Below are 17520 nucleotides of genomic sequence, written 5' to 3'. Positions count from 1 at the left end.
ATTCTCACACACGTTTCCCTACATAGTCAACCTTTGGGGTTCTTAGTGTCGTTCTGGGTTATTTGCTGAACCTGAGAAATATAGGCCCTGAGTCCCGCTGCCCGAAAGCTCTTCCTGCTTCCCCTGATTGGCAGCAAAACTTGGCATCCTGATCTGCTCCCTCCTCTCCGCTGGCCAGTCCATTCCACGCCTGGAGGGTCTGTCTGGACCCTGGTTCTGCTGGGCCGAGATGCTTGAGGAGGGCCCCAAGGTCCACACTGGGCTTGTGTAGGTGAGCGCGTTCCAGGGGCTGTGGGGAACCCCTGCAGAACAAGCATGGGGTCATCGTGCTCTAGATCCCTGGTCCTGGCCCAGAGGAGGTGCGGGGAGCAGGGCCTGGGCCTCCCACCCCTCGCTGACCCCATGGCCTTTTGCAGGAGACTCAACCCAGATGGACCCCGTTTTTTTCATTTGCAAGGTTGTCCTCCCAGGGACCAGGGTTCTAGGTACCAAAACCGTGAGCACATCAGCTTTCAAATGGCCCGAAGCACCAGCTGTTAAAGTGCTTGTTAAAACCCCGCCTGCTGGACCCCTCTCCTCGAGTTTCTGAATCAGTCTCGGGTCAGGGTGGAAACTGCAAGTCTAACAGGTTCCCAGGTGAGGCTGCTGCTGCTGCGGGTTTCGGGACCACACAGAACCGCCGCACTGAAACCACGTGTGGAAGCAGGTGCTGAGGGAGGGCCTGGGGCGTCCCGGGCAGGTTTCCTCTAGCAGCTGGAGGGCCTGCCCTGCTCGGAGGCCTCATCCCCCACTGTGCAGAGGTTCACACACAACACAGCACCTTACCTTCTGGGAAACCTGACCCTTGGTGTCCAAAGACGTTTCTTTTTCCAGTTACTGTGGGCTGAATGTTTGTGTCCCCCCAGGTTAGTAGATGGAAGGGCCTTTGGGAGGTGATGAGGTCATGAGGGTGGAGCCCCCATGAATGGGATTGGTGCCCCATTGAGGACACAATGGGAAGATGACCATCTGCGAGGAAGAGCGTGACCCCTGACCCTAGCTGCAGGCGCAGTGACTTTGGACTTCCTAGTGTCCAGAACTGGGAGGAACACGTGGGTGCTGAGGAGCTCCCAGGTTAGAGTATTCGGTTACAGCCGCCCGTGCAGACTGAGACATCGGCGTTTTTTCTGGAAGCCTTGCGGCTTCAGACTCTCATGGTAACAGCGGGGAAACCAAGGCCCAGAGCCAGGAAGTGATGTTCCTGAGCCAGTGCAGAGTCTGCCGTTGGTGGGAGTGACCAGCCAGTGGCTGGGGACCACCCGCAGAGATGGACGGCTTCCCATGTTTTTCAGTTGCCCAGAGCGAATCTGAAATCACTGCTTGTCTTATGTCCTTAGCTTCAGAGGGAATAGCTGGCAGGTGACGGGCAGTCACGCGTCCTGTGGAGCTTGGCCGTTCTGCTTTGTCGGGGAGGCCCCCTTCCACCGTGGCTCTGGGAAAGCCAGGGTGGGGGGGGTAGTAACGTGGTCATGGTTCTGAATAAAGCGCTTCTGCGGTCCTTCTGGCCCCTGCCTCACTGCCTGGTCCCTGGCCCTTGTGCCTTTGTGCTCCCGTGGCCACGGAAACTCGTGGAGAGCGCGTGCTCAGCACATGCCTTGGTCACATATTTGTGACTTGGGAGGCCGGAACGATCGTGACATTCTCCTCTGTGGCCACGCCCCTTTCCCAAGGGAGAACACAAGGATTGCATTGTCTGCGGGCATTCTGGGCTGGCCACGTGGGTCAGAGCGGAGCTGTTGGGGTACTGGGAGAAAGAAAGAACTATTTCACAGTTTTGTACCTTCACACTGCCATTTTATGCCAGGGGGAGGTTTGGGTTGCCTTGTCGGGGTCCCCCGGGTCACCTGACTTTTGTTCAGCTAAGTAAACCACCAGCTTGAGCCCTCCGCGGCTCAGCTTGTTGGCCTGCAGCCCTTGCTGGCAAAGGGAGAGCAGGATGGGTCTGCTGGGGGCAACCCGTGAAGTGAGGAGAGGGCTGGGCAGGGAGGCGTGGGGCAGTCTGAGGCTGCCCTGCGTGGCAGGGCCCCCACCCTCTGGGGCTGGGGAGGGGCACCAGCCTGAGCTGGACATGTGCCCATTTGGGTAACACGGGGCTCCTTCGGTCATAAGCTGAGAAGGGGCTCTCAGCTCACGACCCTCAGCCTGCTAGGTGTCCGACATGGCCCTTCTTGGCTTCTTCTTGGGATGCCCTCTCCCTGTCTCTGTTGAACTTGTACCTGTCTATTAAGGCCTGGCTCAGGCCACTTCCTCGGGAACATGTCTCCAGATCTTTCCCTCCCAACACGGGATCACAGCTCAGTGCCCCGTCCAGTAGCGTTCGCCGTATTCTGGCCCTCTGATGCTGTGCCCCGTGCCCAGTGGAACTTTGGTGGCCTGTATACACTTAGCTGGGCCACCGCCTTCCTCCCTCAGTGCTGGCACAGCCGGTGCAGGGACTGACAGGCTTGGGACGGGGCTCTGGCACCAAGAAGCAGTAACGGGAGAAGAGAAGCATAGCCCGGGACTTGCCCGTTCAGCCAAGATCCCTAGAAAACACCCTTCGTTTAGGAGCATACCCGACTTCTCAGGGACCACCCTGACCCTCGACGATCGGTGCCCACTATGCAGCCTCTCGGGACCGCGGGCCTTCTCCTTGTTCCTGGGGTTGGGTGGGGGGGATGCCGGCCCACAGGGGTGCTGCCTTTCAGAGGCCCTGCCTGAGGCTCTTTCCTAAAAGCAGAACCTGGAGAGCAGAGCCCTGGGGAAGGACCAGGGCGGAGGTTTTCCTAGGATCCAGTGTGAGACGGGCGCCCGGGAGGCTCTGACGGGTATCTGCAGGTTTCCAGGAGGTGTGGGCGCTGTCAGATACAGGACTTTGTGTGTGACCACAGACTCCGAGGAACCCAGACAGCTCTGAGCCCAGCCCTTCATGGCTCGGGAGGTGCTATGCTCTGAATTAGTGTTAACAACACCATTTCGATAGTGGTGGGAAACCCCACGAGCAGGCGAGGCTTCGATAGCTTTGGCACCGGGGCAGTCCAGACCCGACCTCATGTGTGTTTTTGGTCCAGCAAACATTTCCTGAGCAGCTCTTCGTGCCAGCTCCTGGGGGCTCAGGGAACTGGGCGGGAGTGGGGGGCTGGAGCCCTCCCAGAAGCCCCCACACAGGTCACAGGGGAGAGAGACACCCCCGGTTCATCCCCGGCTTGTGTGGTTTGCACTCAGTGGTGTGGGCAAGGCCTTCCCGGAAGCGGTGACAGCCCTCTTAAGAGAGGGTTCGGCTGGCTGGGGCCAAGGAGGCTGCGAGGGTGCAGGGGAAGTGGGGGAAGGTCTAGTTGGAGGGACGAGCTCGAGCAGAGGCCCGGAGGCAAGGGATGCAGATGCAGCCACGCGAAGCCCGTCCACCCCCCTCCCCGGCCCCCAGGGACACCTCCTCCCCTCTCTGGAGGAGCCCCTATCAATCTGATTTTTAATAATTTACGTATTTCTTTACATAGGTCATACCTTAAATTTTAAAATGTGCAGAATGGTATTCCTTGAAGCGTCCCCTCACCTCTGTTCTCAGCTGCCCACTTCCTGGGAGACCATGGATGCCAAGCTTCTTTTGTGTTTTTCCAGATGCTTCTGTGTTGTTACTGTAGTTATTACTCAGCTTCACCTGGTGGGAACCGACTGGGTCTGCTGCTCTGGTCTCGGCTCTTCGAGTCACCTGGGCTGGAAGGTGGCTTCTTGTCGGTGTGTATGGAACTCTCAGCCTTTTGAAAAGCTGCAGTTGGTCCTCCGTGTGGAGGTCTGGCCACTGAGGGATCCTGTCCCTTCTGGAAGGTGCTGAGGTTGCGTCCCATGTGGGCTGGGCCAGAGGTGCATGTTTTTCTGCACTCGAGCAGGATGGACCATCAGGAGGGCAGATCAGTTCGGCATTCGAGGCTCACGCGGTGTGAGGGGCGGGGAGGGATGGCAGCAGAATTTGTCCAACTTGGGTTTTGCGTTCATCTCCCTAGAGGTTGACTTGTTCATCTTTGTGGAAGGCAAGCGACTTTTAAATAGGTTCTCATGAGAGTTTTGGGGAGAAACGCTCACTCCTTTGCCAGCCCCTCTGTGAAAGGGAACCTGCTGTGGGCCCACAGAGTGTGGCTTGCCCTGGGGTGTGGCCCACAGTGCTCAGGGAGACTTGCCTCTGATAGATGCTGACCCTGTGGTTGCCCGCAGCTGCCAGGCAAGGCCAGACCGGGGCCGGGAAGCTGCAGAACAGATTTGCCAGCCCCATAGGGGGGGTCCCCGTAGACGTGGGTGTCATCTCCGGCACATGCTGGGCTTTACTTCACAAACATCAGGGCTCTGGTAAATGTTGTGTTGCTTCATTAACCATTGACGTGGACAGAGGACAGCCGCAGTGTGGGAGGGAGAGACCCCGGCGTGAGGCCAGCGTCCGAACTTCTGGAGGCCCGGTTGTGGCGCCGTCTGGTTCGAAAAGGTGCTCTGCCTCTTATTGCACTTGACTTTACTTTTATTCCACTCGTGCATCAGTGTAGTGATTTTCACTTCCTGGGGAGGAGGCCTGGGGCTTACGGAGGTTTCAGTCTTCCCCCTGCCTGCATTGCAGCAGGCAGGGAGCGAGCCCTGGTGGGGGGCTTGTGGTGAGAGTGAGTGCAGCTCTGTTCCCGTGGGCTGGGCGGGGACGGCAGGCTGCTGCCCCCCGAGAGCGCCCACATTGGGGTTTGGTGCCCAGATGCCGGCCTGTCCAGCACCGTTTACGTGCATTCATTCTGGTCCCATCCCCTTATTCCATCTGGCATCTTTAAAAAGGAAAACAACTGTATTATTGTTGTTTTCATTCTGGGGGTGTTGACCATCTGCCTGCCCCTCTGGGTTGTACTTCTGGTGGAGGTTTGACGTGTAGCCTTCCTGCAGAACAGGCCCCTGGCCGGCCCGTCGCTGGGCTTAGCATGTGCTCCGGGGCCTGGCTACAGAGGTTTTGCTGCTGACTTAGTGAGAAGAGCTTCCTGACAGCAAAGCACACCTGGACCCAAACTCAGTTCCGATGGCCCCACTGGGGCATGTGGACAATGGTGACAAAAACATGACAACCCAGTAGCAGCCGGCGTGTTGGGCAGCTCCCACCGGGCACTTCAGGGTGTGTTGTGGCCACACAGTAGGGCGGATCTGTTCCTCCCAGGGCCTGGACCATTCTGGAACGTGACCTGCTCACCTTGGGAAGTCCGGTTAACGCTCTCACAGCCCCCTGAGGCTCACTGTGAGCTGTTGTGACACCTGCAGAAGGTTCTGGAAGCATTCAGCAGGGCTTCTGAGGTGCCTTTCCCCGAAGCCGGTGAGTCTGGTTGGCCGTATCATTTCCTCTTTCTCCCCCAAGGTCTTTGCTCGGTGCTTAGGAGGCCGGGCTGTCATATCCAGAGTGCTCAGAAGGAAGTGGAGACGTCTGCAAGTGAGGTGCCACTCCCTGCTCGCGCCTCCTCGCCCTGCCAAAAAGTAAAAAAGGAGCTCAAGACCCACGACGCAGCTGCTCCCCAAGCTGCTCACGTTGACTCTGCGGCCAGTTCTGAGTGATTCCGAGCAGAATGCTGGGCTTTGCTTTGAACAAGCGGCCCAGGGAAGCCCTTCTCACGGGGGCCTCTTTCTCCGGCTAAAGAGTCCACGGTCTGGTGCTGTGTCTGCACACAGCAGTGAGGTGCAGGTTGCTGGCTTCAGGGATTTACCCGAGAGGTGCCGGGGAGATCACGTGTACCTGTCGTTAGCACAGACCCGTCAGGCAGCCGGTCTCTCCGAAGATCTGTTTTGGGAGATGAGTGTTTTCGAACATGGGGCGGAGCTTGCAGTGAGAACAGGGTGGCAGGCTTTACGGGAGGTGGTGAGCCCGCCTGATCCGTTGCCGCCACAGTCCCTGTAAAGGAGGTTAGGAGACTGGTTCGGCACAGGACAGGGAAGCCCTGGGTGGGAGCTGAGGGCAGCATGTGACCTCGGAGTGGGCGGCAGGCACATGGGAAGCTTGGTGGTCCTTGTGTGCTCAAGCCGCCCTTAAGGAGCCCGTGGGTCCCCTCCTGGGTCCCCTCCAGTGTCCCAGTGCGAAACTTGGGGTATGTTTTGTGCCAGCAGCCCCCAGGCCCCTGGTACAGAGAGATCGCTGCCCTCCCAGCCGTGTGCGGAGTGCCAGCTACTGAGGGGTTTGTTCTGTGGGAGCAGGGCCGGCGTGCGGCCGGCCCAGACCCGGAGTGCTTCCCCCTGACCTGGAGCCCCGGAGGTGTGCTGGTGGGAGGGCTGCGCATGTCTCCTGGGTGGGGGTGACAGCCTCGCAGAAGGGCGAGGCCGTGGCTGGCTGTGGGCCCCAGGAGCCCGTCAGCCTTTGGACAAGGAAGAGGATGTTCTTTGTCCAGGGGTGGGAGGTGGAGGCAGGGAGCCTGGAGAGCGACTGACCTCCTGGGGCTCCAAGCTAGTCCTTGACAGGGAGCCCTGTGTGTTGCCGAGCGACGTCAGGTGCCCTGCGTGCTCAGGGGTGAGCCGGGGCAATGCATGTGTGCAGCGGCCCTCGTTTCTACCCCACAGATACACATGAGGGGGGCTGGGTCTGCGTCCTCGCCTCTCACCTCGTCATCACCTGCCCCCCACGTGGCTGCTAGGGAGGGCATAGTTGAGGCTCTTGATGGCGGGGGTGAGATTTGGCCTTGGCTGTTGGCTGGTTTCCTGGGACCTTGAGTCCTGCCCGTCAGGTTTGAGCGAAGCGGAAGCCTGACCCGCACACCCCGCTGGGGCAGCCATCAGCTCTTAGCCTGCTTCCTCGTCGCTCCCACAGCACCTCCAGATCCACATCGGGTCTCACTCTCACCCAGGTTCTCGGCAGCAGGGAACTGAGGCAGGGGAGGCAGAGGGCCTCGCTGCAGCCCACAGCCTGCATGTGACTCACTAGTCTCGTCTGGCCCCACCTCCCATTTGACAGGTGAGGAAACTGAGGCCCAGAGAGGGGAAGCGCCCTGGCCAACGGGCGGAGCTGCTCCGTGGCCGAGCCCGGGCCCGTACCCATGCTTCCTGAGTCATCTGTCTTTGCACCGGCCACACGTGCCCTGGTGTGGGCTTCTCCATTCTGGTTTTTGTTTCGGGCTTTTTTCCATCCCCCTTCTTTGTTTTGTTTTGTTTTTTCACTGTACTTGTAAATAGGTCTGACTGAAGAGCAGGTCATGGTCGTCTTAAGCTAAGTGGCTTAAGTTTCAGTTGATTATCTCCGGGCCTTTCACCGCGTCTGCCCATCCTGCTCTGCCCGGGGTGGAGGAGGCGCGGTGTGGTGCGCTGCTGTCCGTGAGTACCCCTCCCCCCTCCCCTGCCCTCCCCACCCAGGCCTTGCTTCTTTCCTTTGGAGTCTGCTCAGCCGATCCCAGGCCACTGCATGCTCTTCTCCCCTGGTATTTGGAGGGTTTAAAATGACAGGCACAGGAGTGACGGGAGGGCTTCTAGGAAGACGGCCCCGTCCGCTCTTCCCGTTGATAAATGAGCTCCTGACAGGTCACGCATGCTGCTGGTTTCCCTTTCAAGAAACAGCGTGGGCTGCCTCGTTCCCATGTTCAGATTTGTTTTGGCTCCAGATCTCAACACTTTCATGTCCCTGAGTAATGTCATTCCTCCCCCTCCTCTCGAAATGTTATTGGCTTAAAAAAAAATCCCCCAAACCCACAGCAAATCCCCCTGACACCGTGACAGTGACTGTGTGAAGTCCCAGAGAACAGAGTCCCTGTTTGGCCTCCCAGCTGATTTCACTGTTCTGTTTCCCCTCCATTAAGATGGTCTCATACAGGGGCCTAGGCCACTTTGTCAGCCGAGGGCACAGGATGGGTCCCTTTCTAGCCAGGTAATGGGACCGCTGGTTCTTCCCCAAATGTGGGTGCTCGGTGGCCTTTGGTCACCTGAAGGACCAGGCCAGGGGAGGGATACGCTGCTAGTCACTGGGGAAACCCCCTCAGGGACACCCCTTACTCTGCGGCCAGTCACAATGGACTGGTGAGCACATCCTCTCGAGGGGCACGGGTACCTGCCAGCTGTGTGGCTTTAGTCAGGTCATTCAGCTTCTCTGATCCTAGTTTCCTCACCTGTCGCATGCAAATGGGAACCCCCGGGAGCATGAGAATCGATCCTGGATTTGAATGTCTGGCAACCACGATAGCCAGTCCCCTGTGCCACGCTGCTCAGGCCCCACCCAGCTGGGCAGGTGTGATCTCTGCCGGCCAGTTCACAAGCCTTCACAAAGGCCTGCTCTCCGCCCAGTCTTGTGCTCCCCTAAGGATATCAGGACATCTAGGGACATTACATAGGGTGCCCCCACCTTAGAGAGCCTTACCTCCTTACCTTCCGCCTGAGCTGGCAGAACAGGGGTAACATCTCACACGGTGCACAAGGAGGGAGTGAGCCTAGCAAGATTATCTAGCTCCTCCAGGGCCCTCGGCTTGCCGAGACTGGGTGGGGACCCAGTGGGGACTGGAAGCGTGACTTCTGGACATGGACGCCCCTGCCCCTCCCGGGTTGTTACTGACCCGGCAGACGGATGTTGAGCAGGCTCCTGCCGTGGCAGACTCGGTGCCGAGTGCAGGGGAGGATGGAGTCAGGTCCACACCCAGACTGCACAGGTGGAGCTGGAGGCGGAGGCCCAGGGTAACCGGACGGGTGGTCACAGATGCCTCCGGTGAGCGGGAAGCCGGCAGAAGCGGCATTTTCCCCCCAGCCAACCCTGAGCCTGGCTGGAAGCAGCAGGCTGTCCTGGGAGGAGCTCCTTCCCCTGCTGCCCAGCCGCGAGGTGAGGAATGAAAGCCATGGTGCGCCTCATGCCCACCTTCTCCAAGACACCCTCACTCTGCCTGCGGTGGAACCCCGAGGGCAGCGTTTCAGATTTAAGTTCCAGAGGGTTCCCTGTCGTCTCGGGGCCTCGGGAGGAGCTGTGTAGAGAAGGGGTATTTGCAAACCCGTGTCTCTTCATTTGTTTGATGGAACTGAGAAATCAGATACTTAAAGGACAACGGTGTTGAAGTTTATAGGTCCCAGAGTCGAAGGGTTAAGACAGAGACTTCGGAGTTTAGCACCTGTGGTTTCGAGTCCTTGTTTTACCCTTCATCACTGGTTGGCCTGGGCCTCAGTTGTCCCTCTGTAAATGGGACGGCAGTAGCGCCCACATGTAGGAACGCTCTGATGCTGTAAGCTAGGTTGCTATGGCACTGTTGCTATGGTGATGTTATTCCCATTCTGTTAAGAGGTGTACTCTGTACCACCTGTAATTTCAGTAGGTACAAACCAAGAAGATACTAAGAAAATGGTTTAAAAATGTATTCCCCCCCCCCCAATACGGCCTCTGTCCCGGAGTTTCCTCTCATCAGTGATGTTTCGTGTTGAGTGCGTCCTGGGTGTGCAGAGTGTAGCTGGGTGTCATCTACAGAGGTTTTGCATGTCTCTGTTTTTCTGACTGCGTTTGAAGGCAGTGAGGCACTGTGGTCTTCTGTTGGTGGCTGTTCAGGAGGACTGAGGACTGAGACTGGGTGGGGGGAGTTGGTTTAGATGCTCCAGTGTGGTCTGGGACACCCACATCCATTGCACACGTCCTCTTGTGGAAATGGCAGACTCTTTCCAATAGCAGCTCGGTCTGGGAGAGGACAGGCTCCTGGTAACGTTCCTGGACAGCTTGTAACTTGTCTTTTCACAGCAGGCAAAGGCTTTCCTGGGCAGCTTTCACTCCCTTCGTCGGCAGAGGTGACCTTGACTGTGACCTCTGTTGGTTCATCACCGGATCTGGCAGAGGCAGCGGGACTGCTAAGACAGGCACTTCCCCAGGCGTCCATGGGTTTGCCTCTGGACCTTGCCTGCAGACCGACCGCTTTTGTCCCGAGGGCGGAAGCAGGCGGGTTGGAGAGTGCGCGAGGCCTTTCCGAAGGCCTTGTGGAATCTCTGTTCGTCCCATTTCCTTTGCTTAATGGGACAGGGAAATGGGAGCGCTGAGAGGACTGACTTGCTTAGGCCATCAGGAAAGTCGCTGTCAGTGGCCAAGGTCGAGTTAGGTTGGGCTGTGAGTCCTGTGTTTAGGGTGGTTAGATAGTCCGCTGTTACAAAGGTAACTGCTGAAGCGTTGCTGCCCCGGGGCTTCCCAGCAGGGCCAGTGTCTCCACTGCTCCCATCTGCTTCAGCGGGGTAGGGATTTTTAGAGGGTAGACAGTGTTTTGCATATCCTAATGCGTTCGGCAGGCACCAGGCAGGGTTCCCTTTTGTCAGAAGCTGAGAGTCTGACCAAAGTGCTGTCAGACAGCTGGGTTCAAGGGTCGCAAACGAACCAAAGCACCTTGAAGACTGCAGAACAAAAGCAAGAGTTTCACGGCGGGAAGGACTCATGTGAGAGAACACAGCTGTCCCCTGCCCCGTGTGGTGTCCAAGAGAGTGGCCACGGAGGCAGACTGGATTCAGACCTTGCCCTTGGCCCTGTGTGCTGTAGGATCTCGGGCAAATGCTCAGTTTATTTCATTTTCGTGGAGCCTCAGCTTTCTCATCCGGAAAGTGGGAACACTCTGGACAGGGAGCCTGACAGCGAGCATTGTTCGTAGGAATGTGAGGTGGTTACATGGGAGGAGCCGGCCCCTGGTGGGTGTTCAGGGAGGCGGCAGGTGAAAGTGGGTGTGTGCTGTGTGGGGCGTGGAGGCGGCCCTGGGGCTGGGTGCCGTGTGCTGGGTCTGGGGCCCAGCAGTACTGCAAGCAGCATTGCTCTGGGTGCCCTCCTACCCTGCAGGCCTGGCCCTGGACACAGTACTGGGGAGCTCAGGGGTGTCCTTGGGCAGATGCACCCTTGAGGTGAGGATTTGTAGCATGGCCAGGGCCCTCGGCCACCACGTCTGCAGCCCAGTGGTCAGGGAAATGGGGTCACGGGTCCGTGGAATGTCTGACTTGGCCCTTTCCTCCTTCAATGGGAGTCCTGGGGAAGAGGAGTCACTGAGTGGAGGCTCCTGGGGGCGGGGCCAGGGAGCCTGTGCTCCGTGGGGCGGGGCTGGAGGCCATCTGTCTGCTGTGAGCCCTGGACAGGCAGTCTCAGTGGAGAGGTGGGAACAAATGTGGGGACCGGGAGTAGCGGCACAAGATTTAAACGGAGGTCAAGGAGACTGCGGGAGACTGGTGGGGTGGCGTGGACAGCCAGAAGTGCTGACCCCGGTGGCTGCGCTCTCACCAGGGTGGGGGGGCGGGGAGCCCCCAACAGGTTCCTCTCCCTGCCCCTCTTACACACGCTGTCTTGCTGCCCCTTCCAGGTGTCCCCCGGGCAAAAACATTATGACCACTTTCGTTGTAAGGACGAGGAAACTGGAGTCCAGAGACTTGTTCAAGGTGAAAGCCAGGGCTGCCCGATCTGACAGCGCGTGTCCTCGTCCCACCTTGCCCGCGGTCCTTGGTGCAGGCAGTGGCAGCCACGAGGCTTTTTTAGAAGGTTTTTAAAATATACAGTGCAGTTTGCTCTAGGTGTTCAGTTTTGTGCTTTTTTGACAAATGGGCTTTCTTAATCTAAGTTCTAAATTTTATGATCGTTGGCAATTCATATGTGGTTGTCAAACGAGAGAGGGAAACCCTGTGTACCATTTACTCGGTTTCCCTCTGTAGTCACATCTTGCAGAACCGTCACGAGCAGGAAAGGGACAGTGACATAGACCAGACACAGAACGTCGTCACCAAGGAGCCCCCCTTTCCAGAGCCACGCTCGCCTCCCTGCCGCTCCCACGCCCTTTCGCCCACCCCGTGCCCACCCTCCCCAGCAACCACGAGTCTAGTTTTCATTTCTGTAATTTTATCATTTCAAGAGTGTTATGTAAATGGCTTCATCCACTTATTAACCTTTGGTGACCAGCTTCCTCTCTCGGTGTGACTCCCCCTTGGTGCCGAGCACAGTTGTGTGGTGTGTTTACAGTGCGAGCGGTTTGAGCACTCGCCTGGTGAAGGACCCCACGGTGTGTCCCTGGTTCGGTGCGTCCCTGGCCAGGACCGATAGGAATGAGGCCATTAGGGACGTTTGCATGCGGGTTGCTGCAGGGTAGGAGTTCGCATCCCTCTGGGATTGAATCCAAGGAGGGCACTGGCTGGGGTCGTGTCCTGGCGCAGCTTTGAAAGGGTGTGCTTGGGACGGAAAGGCAGGTGGGGGGCCGGGGCTCTGCTGCAGGGGGACGCTGGCAGGCAGCACAGGCCTGGCAGCTGGTCCACATGGCTTCAAACACAGGCTCACTCATCTATAAAATTCGGGTAACTGAACCTGTCATGCCGCTGATGTGCCCAAAGCAGCTGGTATACAGTAGGTGCTCATTAGATAGAAGCTGCTCTTAGTATGAGTTAAGAAAAAAGCCCACCAGGCCAGAGCAGGGTCTGCACTTCTGAGGTGGCCTCAGGGGGCCTTTGCTTTCTTTTTGCTTTGGGTAGAGCCACCCACCCAGTTGTCCCTTCAAAGGCCAAGGCCCTGGCTTCCTCCTGAGGAGCCCCCCGGCCCAGTTCTCCGACCGGGCTCCAGGTCCCTCTACAAACACTGACGTTCCCCAGTGAACTTGGCCAGGCCCGTGCTGCAGGTCAGAGGAGTCCCAGAGAATTCCAGATCGTACCAGGCTGTCCTGGTCTGGGTTCGTGTCCGAGGTCGTGCCCGGCCCTTTTCAGATGCTGCTACAATGGAGCCAAACTCCACACAGGTGTATCGGGGTCGTCGTGCATTCAAGGTGGTCGGTGTGTCAGGTGCTGCACAGGGTCTAGACAGAGTGGCTCCCAACAGGTCGGAGCGGCCAGCTCCAGCCGCTCGGGGAGCCCCTGCGGCGTGTGGCGGTCTGCACTCAGTCCCCGCGGCGTGTGGCGGTCTGCACTCAGTCCCCGCGGCGTGTGGCGGTCTGCACTCAGTCCCCGCGGCGTGTGGCGGTCTGCACTCAGTCCCCGCGGCGTGTGGCGGTCTGCACTCAGTCCGGCCTTCAGAGCCTTTGGTTTGAATCTTGTCCTTCCAGCTCCACGTCCTGCTGCTGCCCGCTCTCCACGCCCCCCGGCTCCAGCCCCGGTTGCGCTCGCCGTCCCCCACACACCTGGACAGGGCAGGCCGCCCTGCTTTGCTCACACTCTCCCCTCTGCCCAGGTGCCTCTTCCCTTCCTGTTGAAACCTTGCTTGTTTTCTTTTCAATCAGAGAGGTATCGTGTGCTCTGGACGAAATGTTCAAACAGCACGTAGGCCTGTGCTGCTCCAGGGCCACAGTCCCTCCCTGAGGCCACCATGGCCGTGGGCCTGTGCTGACCCCTCTCTTGCTGTTTTCGTGGCAGGCTCTCCTGGAGACGCTCATTTGTCTGCCATTCAGATCGCGGTGAAGGTGACCCAGTACATGACTGCACTGGGATTTAAGTAGCCTGTTCCCTGTTGGTGGGTATCCAGGCTGTTCTACACCTGCGGTCCCCACACGGGCCGTGCTGTGTGTCATTGGCCCCTGTGTGGAGTGGAGGCATCTGCCCAGGACTCTGTGCCTGTGTCCCCTCCTCCGCCCGCCTTCGTGACCCTGGGGACTGGGATTGCCCTGGACCTCCTCTCTTCTTTCAGTGTCTGCGGTGTTGGCTGCCCACCCACCCAGTTCCCAGGGGCTCCGGTATTCACCCCCTTGCTGCCTCTGTGAGCCCTGGCACCCTGCAGGGGCTCCAGTGGGGACAGAGTTTTAAGAATCAGGACACTTCCGGCCAGCTTTGTGCTTGGTGCCTGGAGGCTGCATCGACTGCATCAGCCAAATCAGCTGGGCTAACCTGTTTCCATGGAGATAGACTTCAGCAGCATCCTTCTCACTGGCCACCTCCTGATTCACCAGAGGGATGGGCCATAAGACAGCCAGTCTTCTCTTAATGGGTAGCTTTTAAAAAATTGGATGGAATGTCCCTTTAAAAATGTTGAGAGGACAGCTACTTTGGGCATTCATTGCTGAGAAAGGGTCAGGTCCCAATGGCTCCCCCATGAAGGAGGGACAGTTGTGGTTTCCTGGACATTCCCTCCAGTGACCTGGGGCTTCCCAGCCAAGCCAGGGCTTGGGTTCTGTTCTCAGGGAGTGTGGTACTCTTCCGAGGCAGCCACAGATGTCTCTGCTTCACAGGGAGGGAAACTGAGGCTCAGAAAGTAAGTAACTTGGCAAAGGTCACTCACACAGTGCATTTCAAGAGCTAGGAGTCCAGGGCAGGTATGCGGCCCCTTAGGGGACTCACGTGCTCCTGAGCCAAGTGTCCAGAGCCTGGCGGACATTTCTGCTGGGCTGTCTGACCAGGACTGGGAGGAGTGGTCGGAGGGTCTTTCCTTGAGCATATCCCTCTTGGTCAGAATGTGTCACCTCTGTCTCAGGTGGTGTCGGAGCCACAGGGTCCCCTGCTTCAGCTGGCAGCCTGCCTTCCCCAGCGGCCAGGCCTCTGACAGTGTATTGATTTCCCTCCTCCCTTCTCTGCTTCTGCACTTCGGATGAACCTCGTTTTCGAAGAACAGGAGAAGGTGATTTTCCTGGGCTTGCCAGCTGGCCCGTAATCGAGCAGTTTCAATAACACCCCCTGTAAAGTCTAATTGAAGTAAGCAGAAAAATATGATTTACAGTCTGGATGGCGAGTAAATACCAGGGCGCAATTAGTTTGTACACAGAGCAGCGGATTCTGAAACATTTCTCTACGCCGAGCAGTTTGTTTTTAATTCCAGATGACAAGTTGCCTTTCTGTGTGTTCACTACTGTTACCGTCACTGTTCTTCACTTTCGGGCGGTGGTCACCAGGTTGCTGGTGTCCATGGGGTTCCTTTGGAGGTGTCACTGCAGCGGGGTGGGATGGGGAACGGGACCAGGAAAGGTCGATGGTGAGGGTGGCTTGTTCAGCCCGAGCGGTGGGCCGCACTCAGCATTTGCTTCGTGGCACTGGAGAGGAGGCGAGGGCATGAGATGGGCTGTGCTGCGTGGTGACGAGTGGGGAGATGGGGACCCTGTGACTGCCAGGAGCTGAGAGCGTTAGGGACAGGTGGGCCCCGCATGGGCTGTGACTTGGTTTGCCTCATTGTGCAGGAGGCACAAGGCTATAGAGGCCCCCAGGGTTGCCAGTGCGTTGCTGTGGAAACGTGGTCCTTCCCAGGGAGGGAGTTAACTCAAGTGCTTCTCAGGGGACCGTCCTGAGTGTCCCAGGAGCTTCTGTTCATTGCTTGGTGGGGAAGACCGGCCACCTCGCGCACTGCCAGGGTCCCCTGCTGCCAGCCAACAACCTGAGAGCCAACGGCAGGTGTGACCCTCAGCCCGGGGTGGGGTGACACTGAAGCTGTCTCTAAAGCCAGCTCAGTGCAAGGTGTCACATGACTGGATCACACTTGGGGAATAGCAGATGGGGTACCCTGAGATACGTCTTAAAGGTGTCACTTAAACGTGAAGCTTCCACCGGCTGAACTGAAATTCATCTTTATACCCATCAGGGCATTGGCTTTGGGGACACTCTAAGGGGATTCCGAGAAGGTGGTCTGGCCTTCAGCAGGGAGGCAGGTGCGGCGTGGAGGAGTGGGCAGCTGTCTCAGGCCCCCATCTTCCCCTGTCCTGATCCCCTTGCCTTCCTTTTCCTGTCTTCCCAGGCAGTTGACCACACTTGACCATTTCCTGCCGTAGCCCCACCCTGAGGCCGGGGGCCAATGGGGAGCTGTTTCTGCTGACATCGGTCACCTGGGAGGTGCCTCTGCCTGAGTCTGCCCCGTGGAAGATGGCTCGTGCCCGCCCTGGGATGGAGCCCAGCTGCTGAGGCCCTTACCATGGTGATGATCCTAAGGAAAAGCCTCGACGACCTGGGCGCCGACTCCGTCACATGCAGGACCTTCGACTCTGAGCTGGTAAGCACCCCCTGGATGTGGTTTCCCTGACAACCTGTGTGAGGCCCGGTGTCCCACTGGGGCTGTGGATGGAGCACGCAGGGAGCACTCGGGCCTAACAGACTGAGTCCGGTGTGCCTGAGAGCGGAGCTCTGCAGGGTGCTGCCAGCCAGGCGGGTGGGGGCAGAGGAAGCCAGAGCCTGGGTGAGGACAGTACTTGCGAGAAGGAAGTAGCCGGCCCGGACTGGAGCCGTCTGGTGAGTGAGGTGGGATGGCCAGCTCCCGGTCAGTAACACCGGGTGAGCGTGGTTCCACCGCCCCAGGCCGGCTGAGACCCACATTCCTGCTGGTCTCCACCCGGGAAGGGGGGGTGGTGCCCGAGTGGGGTCTGAGATAAGGCCATTTCTCCAAAGGGCGGGGCAGGGCAAGGGCAGCTGCCGGAGGAATGTGTAGAGACGATGGAAAGAAGGCACAGCCCGGTGGCCGGCACGGTGGACTGTGCTGACAGCTACCCTCGGCTGCCCTCCACCAACGAAGTCCTCTGAACAAGTGGTCTGGTGGGCTGGGCCAGAGAGGCAGACGACGAGTGGCTGTCGGAGCCAGAACGAGACTGCCTCCTGCCTGCTGCGGCCCTGGCTTCTCGGGGCTGCACTCAGCCAGAAGCACCCCTGTGGAGGGGCTTTGTGGAGCGGGGAGCCTCCTGGACTCTCCGCATGTCTGGGGTCAGCGGGGAGCCCACTGTCTAGGGTCATGTCGCCCAGTGCCCCTCCTGGCACCTGTCACAGGCCCTTAGGAGCGCCCCCACTAGCATCCTCATGGCTCCGTGCATTGTCGCTCACCAGCAGCCGGGTGGAGAGTGGGCAGGTGGGGCCCTGGCCTTGGCCAGAGCTGTGTCCACTCTACAGGCCTTGACAGAGCACTGGGGGCCGTGTCAGGCGCTAGGTTGGATGAATCGCATGGACAAAGATGAGTCGGCGCGCTGCCCGTCACACTGCCTGTCAGGTCTGCAGGTGACGTCCATCTGTAATTAGATCCCGCTCGGCGTCCTGGACACTGTTGCCGTCCGCTCTCGCCAGGATTCTTGTGGGAGCTGGTCCCTTGTTTCTGGCTCCTTCATCCTGTTCCCCACCCAGCAGCCAGAGGGAACATGGTCAGATCTGCTCCTCCTCTGCTTGGAACCTTCCACAGGCATCCCATTCAGGAAGGGCCCTTGCACTCTGGCCCCCATGACCACTCTGCTCACTCTCTGCCACCCCACCCCAACCCCATGCTCTCGGCACAGACTGCGCTGGCTCCTTGCTCAGGCGCAAACCTGCCCCAGGGCCTTTGCACGTGTTCCACTGCCTGGGAGACTCCCCTCTAGCAGGACTCTCCCTCCCTTTCTTTGTTCTCTGGCAAGTCAGCCTAAAATTTAGTTCCATTACCACCCTTGCCTCCCCCCAGCACACACACTTCTGTCCCTGTTCCCTATCTCTCTTCCCTCTGAAGTTCTTCCTGACGTTGGATCTTGTGTATCGAGTGACACCTGCACCAGAATGTGGGCGTTTTGTCTCTTTCACTTGTTGCTGCAGGCCCGGTGCCTAGAACCAGGGTCTAGCCCGTGGCAGGCGGACATTTGCAGAAGGAATGAATGAACGCGGGTTCCCATGGCGCCATTTCTTCTGAGCGCGCCATTGTTT

General features: G+C 58.5%; 1 protein-coding gene across 4 annotated transcripts in view; it reads left to right on the top strand.

Annotated features, from left to right (window-relative positions):
* FAM53B (family with sequence similarity 53 member B) overlaps window positions 1-17520 on the top strand; it is a 110394-nt gene that overhangs the window by 30178 nt on the left and 62696 nt on the right. For 3 of the 4 annotated variants that reach the window (XM_053668554.1, XM_037159080.2, XM_053668555.1), the window contains exon 2: window positions 15611-15862. In XM_053668554.1, the coding sequence (XP_053524529.1) occupies window positions 15785-15862 (78 nt within the window). In that variant the 5' untranslated portion in view covers window positions 15611-15784. Of the gene's footprint in view, window positions 1-7258; window positions 7324-15610; window positions 15863-17520 lie in introns of those variants that run through there. The other variant, XM_037159082.2, reaches the window with a different exon arrangement.

Source organism: Artibeus jamaicensis, unplaced genomic scaffold, assembly GCF_021234435.1.
Source record: "Artibeus jamaicensis isolate MK-2021 breed Jamaican fruit bat unplaced genomic scaffold, CSHL_Jam_final contig_490, whole genome shotgun sequence".
Taxonomy (NCBI): Eukaryota; Metazoa; Chordata; class Mammalia; order Chiroptera; family Phyllostomidae; genus Artibeus; species Artibeus jamaicensis.
This window is presented reverse-complemented; position numbering and strand designations above follow the sequence as displayed.